The sequence below is a fragment of the Chlorocebus sabaeus genome, chromosome 22 (genome assembly GCF_047675955.1).
Source record: "Chlorocebus sabaeus isolate Y175 chromosome 22, mChlSab1.0.hap1, whole genome shotgun sequence".
Classification (NCBI taxonomy): domain Eukaryota; kingdom Metazoa; phylum Chordata; class Mammalia; order Primates; family Cercopithecidae; genus Chlorocebus; species Chlorocebus sabaeus.
In genome coordinates, this window is record NC_132925.1 from 43,249,383 (window position 1) to 43,265,801 (window position 16,419).

Sequence of the window (16,419 nt, forward strand, 5' to 3'; positions counted from 1 at the left end):
ACGTAAACCAGTGCTTCACATATACGCACCACAGTGTCTGTTTTTTGTTGCCAAGAGGTATCTGTGTTCTTTAAAACTGGTAGCATGGAAAGAAAGAGAAGTCTGCAAAGATTGAACAAACAGCATGCACTGTGGTATCCTTTATTTAAAAATTGTGAGCTGACTACAGTTGTAGTGTTCTCATTTACCATTCTGATGGCATAATAAACCAAGAGAACATTAACACAATTCCAAGAAGGCATTAACCTGTAACACACATATACGCCACACATGCACACACACAACATACACGCACACAAAGGTTATATTCTGAACACAAAAGTGATGGAAAAAAGCTTTGAATGCTCTAAATCAAATAAACACCCTTTATTATAATAAACCGTGGCAATACTGTGGCTATTATGAAAAATATTGTAACTATTTTAAAAGCAAAAGGAAAAATACTGGCAGTTTGAAACTAGCAGCAAAAAGCAGATAAAAATAGAATAGAAGATAACATAAGACTAATATCAAAATTCTAATGTTGATACTGTGTAGGACTGCACTGAAGTAATTTTAAATTGGTTCTTAAGGAACTCTTAAAAAGTCCCTTAAAATATTAAATTGTTGCACCTTACAAACAGTGGAAAAGAAAAAAAAAGGATTTGGAATGTTACACACACACAGAAGAAATGTATTAGGTCTATCAATTTTGGTCTTTGTTTATGACCTTCAAAACATTTTACAAAGAAAAAATTTAAGTGCCAATGTAGTGAAAGAAAGTTAAAAATTCCTAAAGACGCAAGTCTGAGTGCATTTACCAGGTCTAAGAATATATTTAAAGGTTAGGGGCAAGGCATGATTGATGCACATTTAAGAAGAAAAATATGGAGCCCATAAGGTAGGTCAAGTTCTTTGGAGAGTGTTGAGAATGAAGATGTATTAAACTCTGGCTATCTTGGAGGAGATTCCAAAGTACATGGAGTTCTCCAGCTCTTTATCAGTTGAAATCTGTTTCATCGTGGCCAATAGATAAGACTAACTTTTCAGCAAACTGGTTTCTCCTGTATTCAAACACAAAAATCTTTACCACACATTCAGAGCTGATAACAACACAAATAAGAATCCTGGTTTACAAAGGAAACCACATAAGCAAGGATTTTTTTTCCCATGGGTTCTTAACCAAATGTCTGAAGCTGCTAGACATCTGCAAAGAGGGGATACGTTTAGATTTCCTACTGATTTTGGAAGAAAAATATTTTCCTAAGGAAGCCAGAGTCATCCATGAGCAGGGACCTGTCTTCAGAATCTAAGAAGCATAATGTCCTTAATGCTTAAACTCATGACAAGCTGAGATCCAGAAAAACTGGCAGGTGGAAGGGGAAAGAGAAATGGAGAGTTTGAACATCTGCAGTGTACTTTGGAATAGAGTGGCTCAACTGCTTTCAGAAATGAATTGCTGGAGTACTGGGAGAAAACCCAGTTATCTGGAGTCAGGGGGTGGGGAGAGAGAGGCCTCCCATCTCCAGGGACCCTCTGGGCTGAGCTGTGGGCCAGAACCCTTGTTTTGGCCTTATTTTTCATGAGCACAGTCAAGTGGATAATTTATGACTTTGCCCAGGTAAGTATTTGGTTTGGTTACTTTCTCTCTAAAATCAATTGGTCAGCCAAGTTACTGGTGTTTTCCCTACATGAAATCTAGTGGCACTAGTATCTTAAGGTGCCAGCTAATGTAGATTAATGCCCATCAATAACGCTGCTAGGTATCAACTGCTGTTGCTGAAGAATCAACCCACAAATGACCTAACTAGATAATCTGTCACACTAGGTGCTTTTACTATTTTTTTTTTTTTTTTTTTTTGAGTTTTAGAGAAATAGTCCTTTTAATATGACTTAGAAACTGCTTTTCTCTGGCTTTGTTTCACTCTTCTTCCTCTTCCCCTTCCCCTTCACCTTCCTCCATCGTTTCCACAATGAGCTCTGCTGTGCAGGTGGCTTCTCCAAGACTGTTGACAGCTTTGCAGGTGTACTTGGCATCATCATCCCCACAAACATCACTAATAATTAAAGAGCAGTTCCCGTCCTCATCGTAGTCTATCTGGAAGTGGCGGGACTCCCTGATTGACTGGTCATCTTTGAACCAGACAACCTCGGGGTCTGGGTATCCTGCATCACAGGGAGAGAGCACAAGTTGCAGGAACTGTTATTCAAAATTTATCAACTCATGCAAGCAACTCATAAGCTACCACTATTGATAAAGGTGGTTAAGGAAAAAATTTTCACGTTGGCCTTTATCAACTGTTTTGATATCTACATTAGAAAATGGACATGTCTTGTAAATACCAATATCTGAAACCCCAAATAGAATATGTTAAATTTGTTCCATTTCCCACACATGTTGGACTAGCACCACATCCCACCTATTAAAAAACTTAATGGGGGTTTTTTTTTTTTTTTTAAAGTGATGAGTCTCACTCTGTTGCCTAGGCTGGAATGTAGTGGCATGATCATAGCTTATTGTTGCTCAAATTCCTGGGCTCAAACAATCCTCCCTTCTCAGCCTCCTGAGTAGTGGAACTATAGACATGAGAGACCATACTCAGTTAAACATCCCACCTTTCACTTTTTGAGGGGTAGAGAGGCAGGGTCTCATTCTATCACCCAGGCTGGAGTGCAGTGGCATGAACATGGCTCACTGCAACTTCCTGGGCTCAAGCAATCTTCCTCCCTCAGCCTCCCAAGTAGCTGGAGCTACAGGTACACACCACCATGCCCGGCTAATTTTTTTAAAAGTTTTTTTTGTAGAGACAGGGTCTCCTATGTTTCCCAGGCTGGTCTCAAACTCCTGGGCTCAAGTGATCCTCTGACCTTGGCCTCCCAAAGTGCTGGGATTATAGGTGTGAGCCACCACACCCACCCACCTTTAAACAGAGTACTACCTGAGGCTAGGCATGGTGGCTCACACCTGTAATCCCAGCACTTTGGGAGGTCGAGGTGGGCAGGAATTCAAGACCAGCTTGGCTAACATGGCAAAAAAATAAAAATAAAAAAGAGTACTACCTGAAATACTGCTCCAACTCCAACTCTACACCTAGATCTAAATACCTTCTTAGATTGATAATACAATTTTCTTTTTCTTTTTTTTGAGTCAGAGTCTCACTCTGTTGCCCAGGCTGGAGTGCAGTAGCATGATCTTGGCTCACTGTAACCTCCGCCTGATTGGTTCAAGTGATTCTCGTGCCTCAGCCTTCTGAGTAGCTGGGATTACAGGTGCGTGCAACCGCACCCAGCTAATTTTTGTATTTTTAGTAGAGACAGGGTTTCAGCATGTTGACCAGTCTGGTCTGTATCTCCTGACCTCAAGTAATCCACCCGCCTCGGTCTTCCAAATTGCTGGGATTACAGGTGTGAGCCACCGTGCTTGGCTGAAAATACAATTTTCTATCTATTTTTTTGACAGAGTCTCACTCTGTTGCCTAGGCAGGAGTTCAGCAGCATGATCTTGGGTCACTGCAACCTCCACTATCCAGGCTCAAGTGATCCTCTCACCTCAGCCTACTGCATAGCTCAGACTGCAGGTACACACCACCACACCCAGCTAATTTTCATATTTTTTATAGAGATGGGGTTTCACCATGTTGCCCAGGCTGGCCTTGATCTCCTGGACTCAAGTGATCTGCCTGTTGAGATTACACGCATGAGTCACTATGCCCAGCCTAAATTTTCAATTTTGTATAATAGTTAAAGTTAAATAATTTAAATGAAAAATAAGAGTAAAAACAAAATGGGAACAAGGGATCTTTTTGGAGTGATGAAAATGTTCTAAAATTGGATTGTGGTGGTGGTTGCATGACTATAAATTCATTAAAAATAATTGAATTGTGCATTTAAAATAGGCGAATTTTATGGTATATAAATTGTAACTCAATAAAGCTAATAACAGCTATACAAAACATAATTGAAAAGAGCTGATAATATTTCTAAGAAGAAGAAAGCAATATTTGTCTTAGTCTGATCCAAAGCAGGTAATTTGCCTATGGACAATTGGAAATGGACCTCACCAATGAGCCTTTATGCATTAGTCATATTTCTGCAAAGTTCAGCAATTAAAAAATAAAATACACACGCATATAAAATACATACATATTATATATGTTTAAAGTGTATGTGTGCATATATATGCACAGAAGCATTACCAACATTGTGCATTTTGGTCGCATGTACATGGCATATACATGTACCCCGCTTTTAAAGTCATACATATACATACCTTTAAAAATATACAATATATTCCACCTGACTTTCTCTTAAATGTTGGAGATGTATTTTTATAGGAAAAAAACTGTAGCCCTGATATGGTTTGGATGTTTGTGCCCCCTGAATCTCATGTTGAAATGTGATCCCCAGTGTCGGAGGTGGGGCCTGGTGGGAGGTGTTTGGGTCATGGAGGCGGATCCCTCATGAATGTCTTGGTGCCCTCCCCAAGGTAATGAGTGAGTTCTTGCTCGTCAGTTCATGTGGATCTGGTCGTTAAAACGTGGCATGTCCTTCTCTCTCGCTCTCTCTCTTGCCATGTGACATGCTTGCTTCTGCTATGATTAAAAGCATCCTGAGGCCTCACTGGATGCAGATGCTGGCACCAAGCCAAATAAGCTTCTTTTCTTTATAAATTTTCTAGCCTCAAGTATTCCTTTATAGCAATGCAAACAGGCTAATACGAGCCCTAACCAGAAGAAAAATTATACATAAGGAATCAAGAATTCTAATATTCTTTTCAATGTTGTTTCTTCAAAACAAGTTTGGAAATTGTTTTTTTTTGAAGTAATTAGGAACACCCAGACCATGAGGAAAATTGGGTCAGGAAGAGCTGGTCGTAAAGTACCCTGCACTCCCACGCCCTGGACTCTCAGTGCAAAAGTTTCAATTTTGTTTTTATCACAACAACATCCATATGCTTTAATTTCTCATCAGAGCTCCAGCCAAAAGTTACATAAATATCAACGAAACAATTCCAAAGAGAAAATTAAGTACGAAACAATCCCAAAGAGAAAATTAAGTACAAAATGATAATCATTATGTTATTTTAAAACATTCAAAAAAGAAAAAAAGAACTTCAGAAGACCCAATGCAATGGTAATGGTGAGAACTGCAAGCAGTGGCTCCAGAGGCTTCAACAGAATCCCCAGTCTGAGAATTTTCACATTATCAAAGGCAGCACATCCACTTTCTTTTAATTGAATGGAGAAAGGAAAATGACTATGGTAGGCGAAGCATTGATAAAGTACTTTGATAATATAAAGATGCAAAAGAAAAACTATTTTTTCCATTCCTAACTTTGGGTTATTTTACTCAAAAGGCATTGTCTACTCACATTGCTGGAGAATCAAAGAAAGTGGGAGGCACAGTTTGTTCTGACTGCTGTACAGTGCTATGCGGCCTTGGGAAAGTTGCCTAATAAACTTCTGTGCTCTATTTGGTCAGACCAAAATGGGCGATAACCTGCCACCCTGCTTGGCAGGTGAAAGTCATAGACTTGAAGCAAAGAGCCTGTCTTATCTTGTCCCTTCTCTTTCTAGACAGTTGTAATCTATATGAAAATGGAAACGCTTTGTGTCATCAACTTTGCTTATTTCTCAGGTGCTATGCCATGACCCCTTAAGGTCCCTTGAGCTCTGACCACTGATGGGTCTATGGCTGCATTATTCCCAGCAGGCAGATAAGCAGCCTGGGGAAGATGGCATTGGCTGAGTGCTTTGTCCCGGGTGCCTGGCTCCCAACTGGCCTCAGTCTGAAGTCACAATGCATGCTCTCTCTCTGTACCTGCCAGTCCCACAACTTTTCCCTTTACTCCATGACATCTTTACAAGATCTAAAAGGTTCCCCTTTCTCACATATTCCCCTCACAGAATCCCCAGAGCCACTCTATGACTTAGCTATCATCTTACAGTGGAGGGATCTTAACCCAGGGGAGCTGCACCACCATCCAAGGTCACACAGCCTGTGGACGAGTAGCAGAGCCTGCTGACTCCACATCCTATGTCTTTGTGCCAGCCTTCCTTTGAGGGCCTCGTATGGGCAAGTCACATGCTTTTCAGCAGTTTGCAAAGCTCATTTCACTAAGCATGTTCCAAAGCCAGGTAAGTCCATGCAAGGCCATTTCTAAACTTAGGTCTAGTGGCTGGTGTAAGTAGGTGAAATTTCAAATGTGCCCCCTGGGGAAGTGACTGAAGGACACACCTTCAGGAGGTGGGAGTGCAGGGCATCGCCCTTTATGAGCAGCTCCTGCTGACCCAGTTTCCCCCAAAGCTTGGCAGTTCCTCATTGTCCCAAGCTGCACAGAACTGACATCTTGCCCAGGGTGCATGGTAGGGACCCTACCATCCAGCCACACCCTATTGACGGTGAAGAGAAGCACAGCTACAACTTACCTTCAATCTTGCAGTCAAATCTAGCAGCACTTCCCTCCACAACTTCTAAATCACGAATGGTCTTAGAGAAATAGGGTTTTACATGAGGCTTTTCCTCAGCAACAGCCTCAAGGAAAGCTTGGGACACATCTTCTAGAAGACAGAGAAGAAGACCAGGTCATTTCTTCATTCCTTGTTCTCGCCTCACCTCTAGCTTAAAGAAACTAACTTTTTAAAAAGTCGCCATGATTTAGCAAAGAAGGCAGCTTTGAGAACTGAATCATAAGCACGGCTTTCTCCTGGGGACAGGTTGGCCTGCTGCCAAATGGTTTTTGGCAGAAGAAAGAACTGTGCCCAAGCTGAGGAAATGATCAGACTCCCCCTTTCCCTTATGCTGACATGTTGAAAGAGGAAATCATCTTTAAAAAGGATTTCTGGCTGCATTTCATGCTGCTTTAGGATTCAGCTGAGGGTATCTGAGCACGGCAGGACCTCGCTGGCCTTCCTAGTCTTGGTATCCCTCTGCCCTCCTTCTGCAGCAGGTGTTCCACCTGCTTTTTAGAAGGGAGGAGCCATGTCCTAGCCACATCTTCAGCTTCCAGTGGCTCTTGCTCCATGCTCACACTGCCTTCATGCTGTGTGACTGTGGACCAGGATGTAGGATTGGTTCAGGGAAAAACTATAACTTGGAGGGACAACTGTATCTCCTCCCTTCCCTTCAGGCTATGTCTAGGTCATCTGAGGAGGGGCAGGAGTGGCTCAGGAGGGACCAGGCCTGTGTGCTGCAGTCTCTGTCCCTGGCTGCAAGGAAGCTCCAGAGCAGGCAGCTATTGGTCTCACCAATAACCCTACCTTTGCTTACCAAAGGGATCTAAACTCAGCTTCTCACCAGTGGATACAAAAAGCACCAGGCAGGGAGGGACAGAGGGTGTCTCTGGCCAAATGAGATAAGGGCCTGGCTCTGCATGCACCTGAAGCAGGAAAAGGCTGGGGCTTTCACTGAGGAGATGGACGGGACAGCATCTAACATGGTGAGCAAGTAACTGACCCTATTAGTCTCCAGGAGGGGCCCTGCCAATCCCAGTCTGCCCAGTTCAAATGACATGATTCAGCAGCATGAAAAATGTCAAACGAATGTGGACCATGAGAGTTAATTTTTATTTATAACAAAACCACAAAGATGGTAGAAAATAGAATATTTTGTAAATCTTACACAACTACATGTAATTTTAATGTATTTTTGCCCATTAATATAGAGTATCACTTTTGCCATAAGAACAAAGGAAGATTTTAATAAAGTCTTTAATTTTAACACAAAATATATGAAAAAGCATAGCTGAGGTCATCTAGTTCTATTAGACAAATAACTTTCCCTCTGAAAATGGCTAAGCCTAAGGTTAAATGATTAAGAATAATTATTAGACTTAGTAACTGTCAGGGCAACTCAAAATTACTTCTGAATTTATCTTTGCAGGGCATATTAAAAAAAAAAAAAAAAAAAAACCCAAAACCTCAAAATGCCCCTTTGTTCCCCAACCCTTTCTTTCTCACCAGCTGGCTGGAGAAACTCCTCCTTACCTTCAGATTCTAGTTTTTCTGCATTGAGCGGGCTGGTTGGTGACCCTGTTGAGGATTTCCTGCCACTGAGCCCTGAGATCATTGCCATAGAGGACAGTCTTCCAATGGCTCTCACAGCATTGCCCGTTTTCTGGAAAATAGACACGGGGGTTGGACTCAGGCGTTGTCCCTGGTTCCAGCTGGGTAGTGCGAGGGGCTGCGGGGAGTAGAGCCCAGCCCCAGAGAAGCAGCTGTTCCCTGGATCAAGGACCTCCCGAGAGCCGAAGTTCTGCCAGAGGAGCGAACCCAACCTTGCTCTGCTCAGAACTGTCAGTGTGTCAGAAGATGTTCAGAGAATGGAATGGGGCCTGGAACTGATGTGTGCGTTAATGTGACTAAACAAGGTCAACATGAGACAAAAACCCTTTTCATACAGTGCTTCAACTCCCATAAAAGGGATAGTTTATATAAAGCAACTGCAGGCTGAGACAGCTCCAAAGACTTATTGCTGACTGGGCCTAGCGGGGCTGTTTCTCGTAAAACAATGCCAGTGATGTGATTATAACTGGCCAAGAGAATAGTTACTACGGATCCCACAAGTCCTGATGCAAAAATAATCATGATAATAATAACAGAGCATCCTGTTGACCTTGGGTAAGTCACTTAACCACTCTGAGCTTCAGTTTCCTTCTCTAGAAGGAGGCGGCTGGACAAGATGATCTCCAAGGTCCCATTTAGCTCTGTTTATAATTCAGAGACTTAAGTGATTTGGAGAAACACTTTGGCTGGCCCCAGCACAAGTCTACGGCGCAGTGAAGCTCTGAAGGGGAGCTCTTCCCTGGTACGCATTCAGGCACCGAAAAGAAGCATCGAAGAAATAAAAGGCAACGGCACTTTGCTTTTCGGTGACCAGACTTGGGAGAGGAAAGAATTTCTGCTGAAAAGGGTCAGAACTTGAGATGTAATTTATTTACATTGTGAAAAGTCTACAAAGCATAGGATCCCTAATAATGTACAATTGTGTCTTATTGTTTTTTTATCTTTCAATAAGTTTTTCACCTTTTTTCTAAGGTTAACAGGAATGACTAAGAAAACTAAAGCACAACCAAGTCTTTCCACCCCTGCACCCAAAGCATCTTTTTTAGGCATCTAAAAGCTGTGCATCCAGACAACAGATGTCACCACAGACTGGCTACTTGTCCCCCCTGAGAGAGGAAGGAAACAGCCTCTTCATAGGCAAATGGCTTGTACTCATTGCACCTCAAATTCTGCTGGCAAAGCCATTTTCCTCCTGAATTCACTTCACATGCTTAAGTACTTCAGTAAAACCTCACCATTTAGGACTTACTTGGAAAGCCAGTAAGCTTCAGTAAAAAGAGTGACCATTTTGAAAATAAATAACTCTGGGTGCTAAGGAAACATACAGAAAATTGTGTGCGTGTGTGTATGGTGAAAGAGGAGACCTACTGCGGTGGGCAGGATGACCTTACTGTCATGCCTCCTGCCGTCCTTGCTGCAGATTGCTTTCATGCACTTTGGACAGACATTCCACCTTGCTCTGTCTCCTGGCCATCCCTTCTCGCACACATCACACTGTGTGGTGTGGGTATGTTTCTGGCCTCTGCCGCCACAGTGAGGCTGGGTCACTGAACAGAATCCAGGGAGCCCCAGGTGGAGGTGATGAGGAGGGGAAGACGGTGAGAGATGAAAACTGAACAACTTAACTGTGAGCAGAACCACGGTGTGGCCCTGCAGAGAATGCCTCTGCAGGCTCAGGCCACGTGGCAACCTTTCCTGCTCTTCTGGGAGATGTTACTGGTTCAGCCTGTTTGTTGTGGTAGCCGGAGTGTAGAGAGACCCAGCTCTTCCCATGGGATGTTATCCTGCCTTCAGGAACAGGTAAGAGGTGGTACAAGCCATGGCAGCCCTCCCTGTGTAGTCAATGTCAGACCAGCCTGCTTCCTAATCAACCTGATTCTCACACTCTGCCTTTTTCTGCTCTCCATTCCCTTTATCCAACACAGATTGGTTTGTCATGGGCTAGGAGCCTCTAAACCCAGAGGGTTTGTTCTCAACAAGGGATAGGTTAGTTCTCTAACCCTAATTGCTGGGAGACCTTGTGCAAGTCAGTTCCCTTCTCTGGGCCTCAGGAGCCTGGGAGCAGAAGATTCTAATCTCCCTGCAGTTCCAGACCTCTACAGAAAGACGCTGGTTTATATCCATAAATCTGTAGCAAGGAACACCCGCCTTGAACCCATGAGCTCCCCATTTCCAGACATCAGGATTGAGACTGATCAGGACTGTCTCCACCTGTGTGGTGTGGAGAGATGATGCCTTTTCTCTTCCAGGTTTTATTTCATAACAAAGTGACTAATATGAACCTATTAGAACGAGGAAACAAAAGTTATAGTATTTCAGAGGAACTAGTAAATATATTAACAAATAAATAGGTCTCACATCTGGAGAACTTTTCTAAAAGAGGGAGATATCCAGCATATAATTTCTAAAATATCAGAAAATTGATTTGTGAAAAAAATTGCTGAGGAATTTATTTGTCAGAACTAGAAATGAATATATGGGTATGTTCTAGTCTTCCACTTTTATGCCTTTGAGCTGACAACTGGTTATTGCTTTACTGTCCAAGGACCTTTGGAAATTTTTGGAACATCAAGATAGCCAAATTTTAATTTTGTAATTTCTGCCTTCATTTTGAGAAAGTCTTTTTCTCATTTGAGGGCAATTGCCCAGGCTGAATTCCTGTGTCACCGGTGGGCAGTATCTGCACCAGCCTCCTTCATGCAGCACAAGTTCCCTGCCACTTGGGGAGCTTGTGGGGCCAGCCATCTTGGCTTGCCAAGGCAGGCTTGTGGAGTTTCCCAGGATTAGGGTTTTTTGAGGCCAATACCAAGACATTCCCTGGCAAATATATGGCAAGCTGGTTACCCACACACCAGTCAGTCATCAAAGCCCCCCATATATATCATTAGCCCCAAGACTACAGTTTCCCCTGAGCAGGGCATACCATCCAAATGGGATGGCCAAGAATACTCCATGCTATGCTGATTCCAGTGTTTTCTCCCCTAATGCCCTTGGTTCATACTGCTGGGGTCTTTATGGTTCCCGGAAAATAAAGATGGCTACCCACGGGCCTCTGATGTCTAGCCTTTTGCTTCCAGTGTGCATGCAGAAACACTATTAATCTGCTCAACCTACCTGCCCCCATTGCTGTACCTTTCCAACATATCTTTGTAAAATTCTTTTAATATAAATTTAAAATATACCTTCTTTCAGAATAACTTCATTCTAAGATGAGTAATACGATTACCCATACATATACGAGTCATCTATATCCAGCCTAGCTTTGCTTATAGGGATTTGTTCCCATGTCACTTCATTCCTCCTAGGGCTTTTTATGAAAACCACACCAGAATAACAAGAAAGTGCCTTCTCTGGCACAGCTACAGAGAGTTCTGGGCCATCTGAGCCTACCCTTCCCCTCTCCCTCTGCCCCTGCTTGCAGCCCATTCCTTCCCACTCCACCCCACCGCACAGAACCTTGGCTGCTGCAAGAGGGAAACCCCATATTCCAAGGGGAGCTAAGGCCCTGGTGCTTGCAGTTAAAATGCAGAAAACGTTTTCCCAAGGGAGCAACGTAACATGAAATGGTTAGAGCTGTTAACAGGGAAGCTACTCTTCAGGGACGCTACTTGTTGAATGGGAATTTTGTGGACGACTTTTGTGGAAAAATCATTTCCAAATGTCGCCATCTATACTAAAATATAAAATTAAGTTTCCTTCTCTGAATTCTACCCTTTTCTTCCCCTGCCCTTCCAGAAAACCCTATGGCTAATAATGCCGTAAACAAGAAGAAAAAGAAATTGATTAAAATATCAGCATAGGCTGGGCACTCAGCACTTCGGGAAGCCAATGCAGGAGGATCGCTTGAGGCCAGGAGTTCAAGACTAGTCTAGGCAACATAGTGAGACCCTGTTTCTACCAAAGTTAAAAAAATAAAATAAAATTAGCCAGTGTGGTGGCATATGCCTGTAGTCCCAGCTACTCAGGAGGCCGAGATGAGAAGACTGCTTGAGCCCAGGAGGTCGAGACTGCAGTGAGCTATGCTTATACCACTGCCCTCCAGCCTGGGTGACAGCATGAGACCCTGTCTCTTTAAAAAAAAAAATCAGCACCACTGTGATTCCCTGACTGATTTAACTGAAAAATTCCCTTTGCCTCCTCTCCTATTTCCTCATCTCTTCTCTGCTCCTAGCCCCTGGGTTTAGGTGTCCTCCTGGCTTTGGTTCATCTGCAGATGTTCCCAGGTGATAAAGCTGCCCCTTAACCTATAGCCTCAGCCAAGTAATATCCACTTAGACTCACTGCTCTGAGGACTGCCCTGCCCTGACATCAGCTTCCCTATCCTTTCCAGAAATATTTCTTTGAGACCTTCTGGCCACAGGATTATTAATACAGCTGACCTTTGATTTTGTAGATCCTCTCCCCTTTTTTTATAAAAGAATATTTGCTACTCATAGTGGCACCAAAAGGTAAGCAGCTACAGATGTTTCAACTCACCTTGCACTTGAGGGAGGCCTGGAGACCCACCTAAACCTTCCCATGAGGGGCGTAGCCAGGAACTGACTTCCACGGCGGAGGAGTACAGCTGAGATGTGCTCGGGATGGTGGTCACTTAAACTTCACACTTGTGGCCCCCATTTGCCTTTGCTCCCTCTTTCAACCTCTGAGTGACACTCTACTTTTTGAGGCAACTGTGATTTAGTCACCTGGTGTGGCAAATGACCAGTGTTCCAGTTGCCTCCAACACAGTAATTTCCCTTTTCTCTGCCACCCAGTCAGTCTCAATGCCCCTGGGTCCCTTGAGTATCCAGCTAAAAGACTCTGCTCCTGTCAAGCCAAGCCCAGCCAGAATGGATCCAGCTCCCACCTCTGTGCCTTCTCCTCCACATGTGCAGTCCTCTTCTCTGTTCTGACTCAGGTTCCACACCTGATTCAAACTCTTGAGCCTGGGAGCATTTCTTCATAATCACATCCAACTCTGATTGCGACCAGGTCGGTTCTATCCACACATACCCGTGGCTATGGAGAGCTATCCGGATAGTTTATGTATCTTGGAGCGCATTACATCCTTTCATGTCTAGTTGCTTCAGTTCCCCCATTGTACTACATGGTCGCTGAGTATAAAAACCATGTCCTCTCAATTGCTTGAACCTGGGAGGCAGAGTCTGCAGTGAGCCGAGATCGTGCCACTGCACTCCAGCCTGGGTGACGGAGTGAGACTTTGTCTCAAAAAAAGAAAGAAAGAAAGAAAGAAGGAAACCATGTCTTCTCCAGCAGCCTAAGAATTGTAATTCTAGGCCAGGAGCAGTGGCTCACGCCTGTAATCCCAGCACTTTGGGAGGCCGAGGTGGGCGGATCACGAAGTCAGGAGATTGAGACCATTCTGGCTAACACGGTGAAACCCTGTCTCCACTAAAAATACAAAAAATTAGCTGGGCATGGTGCCAGGTGCCTGTAATCCCAGCTACTCAGGAGGCTGAGGAAGGAGAATGGCACGATCCCGGGAGACGGAGCTTGCAGTGAGCCGAATTTGCACCACTGCACTCCAGCCTGGGCGATAGAGTGAGATTCCATTTAGAAAAAAAAAAAAAAGAATTGTAATTCTAATTGTAGTAATAAAAATGATAAAATAGATGATGATGGTGATAAACATCCTGTGGTTTTGGATAATAATTTTATCCACCCATGCCTTTTATCAGAGGCAGTCTTGGAGTTAAGACTATGTGTTTTGCAGTCAAGCTCTGGGTTTGAATCCCGACCCTTCTGCTTATTAGCTGTGTAACCCTGGATGGCTTTCCTAACCTTTTCTCTGCCTTAATTTTGTCTGTAAAGTGGGGATAAAAAAAGTACCTGCCTCCTAGGGTTAAAAGATTTAGTGCATAGATAGTGCTTTAAATGGTCCCTGACAGATGGCCTACCTTAATACCTATTAGCAACTGGGATCATTTTTGAACACTTACCACGTACCAGGCATTGTACTACTAAACGCCACATGACGATGATCTCGTGTAATTCTCATAATTATCGCAACAAAGCTGTGAAGTTGGTACTTTTATCCTCACTTTACACATGAGAAAACAAATCCACAGCAAGGTTACGTCATTTGCTAAGGACACATTAACATACAACCTTCCTAGATGGTGGGACCATGTCTCTCTCATGTGCCGTCCTCCTTCATCATAAAGAGATGTGAGACCATGCTACCATCCCATTCTCAGGGTTGACAAATGGACCTCAAAGTGATGTTGCTCATCCCAAGCCATGAAGACATGAAATGTCAGTGGCTTAACCTGAGTAAAGGTTAAGGGTCCTCTGGGACAAAGGTGAGCAGGAACAGAGAGACAGCTAAGCTAAGAATCCATCCCATCTCCTCGAGAAAGGGACTCTGCACTCAGGACTAAGCACACCACTGTACCTTAATCAGCTGCCTAAACTGGTCCCAGACTGCTTCAGAAATGAAAATTTAAACTTTCTTGGTGTGAGGCCAGGGCAAGCTAGGAATGAAAGTGGCTTCAGCAACACAAATATGAGGGGTAATATCCCAGTCCAAAGTGACCCTCTCATTACCTGCCATTTCCTTCTTGCCATGTACTTCTTCATCCGGTCCTTGGAGAGTTTCTTGGCCTCCATGTTCTTGGTATCTTTCATTAGCCATGGATGCTGCAGGCACTGTGTGCAGTCCAGGCGGTTTCTGACAGAGGCAGAGATCAGGAGATGTTTCAGCAGGAGGAGACCTCAGAGACCACTGGTTAGATCAGAAATGGGAGGCCAGCTGTTCCCGGGCATGAGGGCAGAGGCCAGGGCCCCCTGCTCCCGGACCATCCACCGTGACCAGGATCACTGTGCTCTTCACTTTTCTCCTCACTTGGTCTGGGTCACACTAACCAGAACCAGCATGGGTCAGTGTTATGAAAGCCTAAGCACCAAGGAAGCAACTGGGCTCCATGGCCTGCTCTTGGGGTCAAGAAAGAGTAAGTGCTGCAGGGCAGATGTTTCTGGGATTCTTGGGGTCGAGGAAGAGTAAGAGTAAGTGCTGCAGGGCAGACGTTTCTGGGACTGGCTGGCACCTATTTCAGGGTGGTGTCATTCTGCTGGTCCTATGAGGGCTGGGGCCCACAGAGCCTAATCCTCCTGCTACCCTGTCTGGAGGAGGGGAGAGTTAAACCCTAGGATAAAAGCTCCGGCAATCAATGAACTTTCTGTTTTATGTCTTATGGTGTGGTTGAGTTTTTTCCTGAAAAACTCCAGAAAAACAGGTTTTTCCTGTTCAACTCAAAGAAGTAGGTCCTGCATATAGCCTATGAATTATGACTTCTTTAGAACTGCAGTGAAACTCATGTCATCTTTCTGAAAGCTCTAGAAACACTTTAGATCTAGAAACATTTTAGAGCCATTGCCTTAACTGTAACAGGACTAAGAAAGCCTAAAGAACCAAATGCTAACATATATAGAAAAATGACTGGAAAGAAGTATAGCAAAATGTAGTGATCTTTAGATAAAGGGATTATAGATGATTTACATTTTATTATATTCTTCAAATCCTCTATAATTTGCATGCATTACTTCTATAATAGAAAGCTCTTTTTTTTTTTTTTTTTTTTTAAAGTGCTGATAGGTGGTGATTTCTGGTTGAAGAGAGGCTGGCTATAAGAGTTTATGGGAATTTAGTGTCTTGATCTGTTTGAATAAGATCAGTTCTTTGTTTAATCCATTTTATGAGCACAGAGGGATCCAGTACAGCCTGTTACTGACTTAATTCAAGGTCAGATGAGAAAATAAGATATATACACACAATACCTTGTTTACCAAATCTTCAGTGAATAAAGCTTGGATGACAAAAGCCATCATTGTACCAGAGTTACTGAGGAGGTTTTCATCTCCTGAGGCACCTTGGGTGTGGGGGTCCCTCATACTGGAAGGTAATTTAGACTTCCCACAGTATCTTAGTTCTCCTTGGGTCATGCCCATTTCTGATACAGACTGTGACAGCAAAAGGCTAAAAAGACCTCATTGTCAAGGAGTATAGAATGTGGCCTCTGGAGGAGTTTGGCCCTGAATGGCTAAAAAGGACCGAGAGTGGGGTGCATCACAGGAAAGCCTGACAGAGCCATCTGAGACACTCCAATATTGCTCCTTCAGCAGCTAACTGCACCCTCCTGCCCTGAACAGCCGTTCTTCCTCGGGGGAGCCATCGGCAGCCTTGCAAGGCTGCAAAGTCACCTGGGAGTGCAGAGCTTCCTGCCTGCCCTAGAGTCAGGCCCCTCCCCTTCTCTCTAGCATGCCACCCATGTCAATACCACCCTTCTTGGCAAGGCTACAACTACTCCCTGGGATTGCCAGGTATAGCTCTAAGCTCCTCTGCACCCCTACAGTCAGACTCTGCCTCATCTACTCACCT

At 43.8% G+C, this 16,419-nt stretch overlaps 1 protein-coding gene across 6 annotated transcripts in view; it reads right to left on the reverse strand.

The window, feature by feature from the left end:
- Window positions 1-111: 111 nt before the first annotated feature.
- Window positions 112-16,419, reverse strand: part of MYLK (myosin light chain kinase) — a 276,708-nt gene continuing 260,400 nt past the window's right edge. For 4 of the 6 annotated variants that reach the window (XM_007985581.3, XM_038003419.2, XM_007985578.3 and 1 more), the window contains 4 exons: window positions 14,589-14,712; window positions 7,965-8,094; window positions 6,408-6,539; window positions 112-2,145 (listed from right to left, as the gene is read on the reverse strand). In XM_007985581.3, the coding sequence (XP_007983772.2) occupies window positions 1,901-2,145; window positions 6,408-6,539; window positions 7,965-8,094; window positions 14,589-14,712 (631 nt within the window). In that variant the 3' untranslated portion in view covers window positions 112-1,900. Of the gene's footprint in view, window positions 2,146-6,407; window positions 6,540-7,964; window positions 9,236-14,588; window positions 14,713-16,419 lie in introns of those variants that run through there. The other 2 variants (XM_007985580.3, XM_073009772.1) reach the window with 2 other exon arrangements.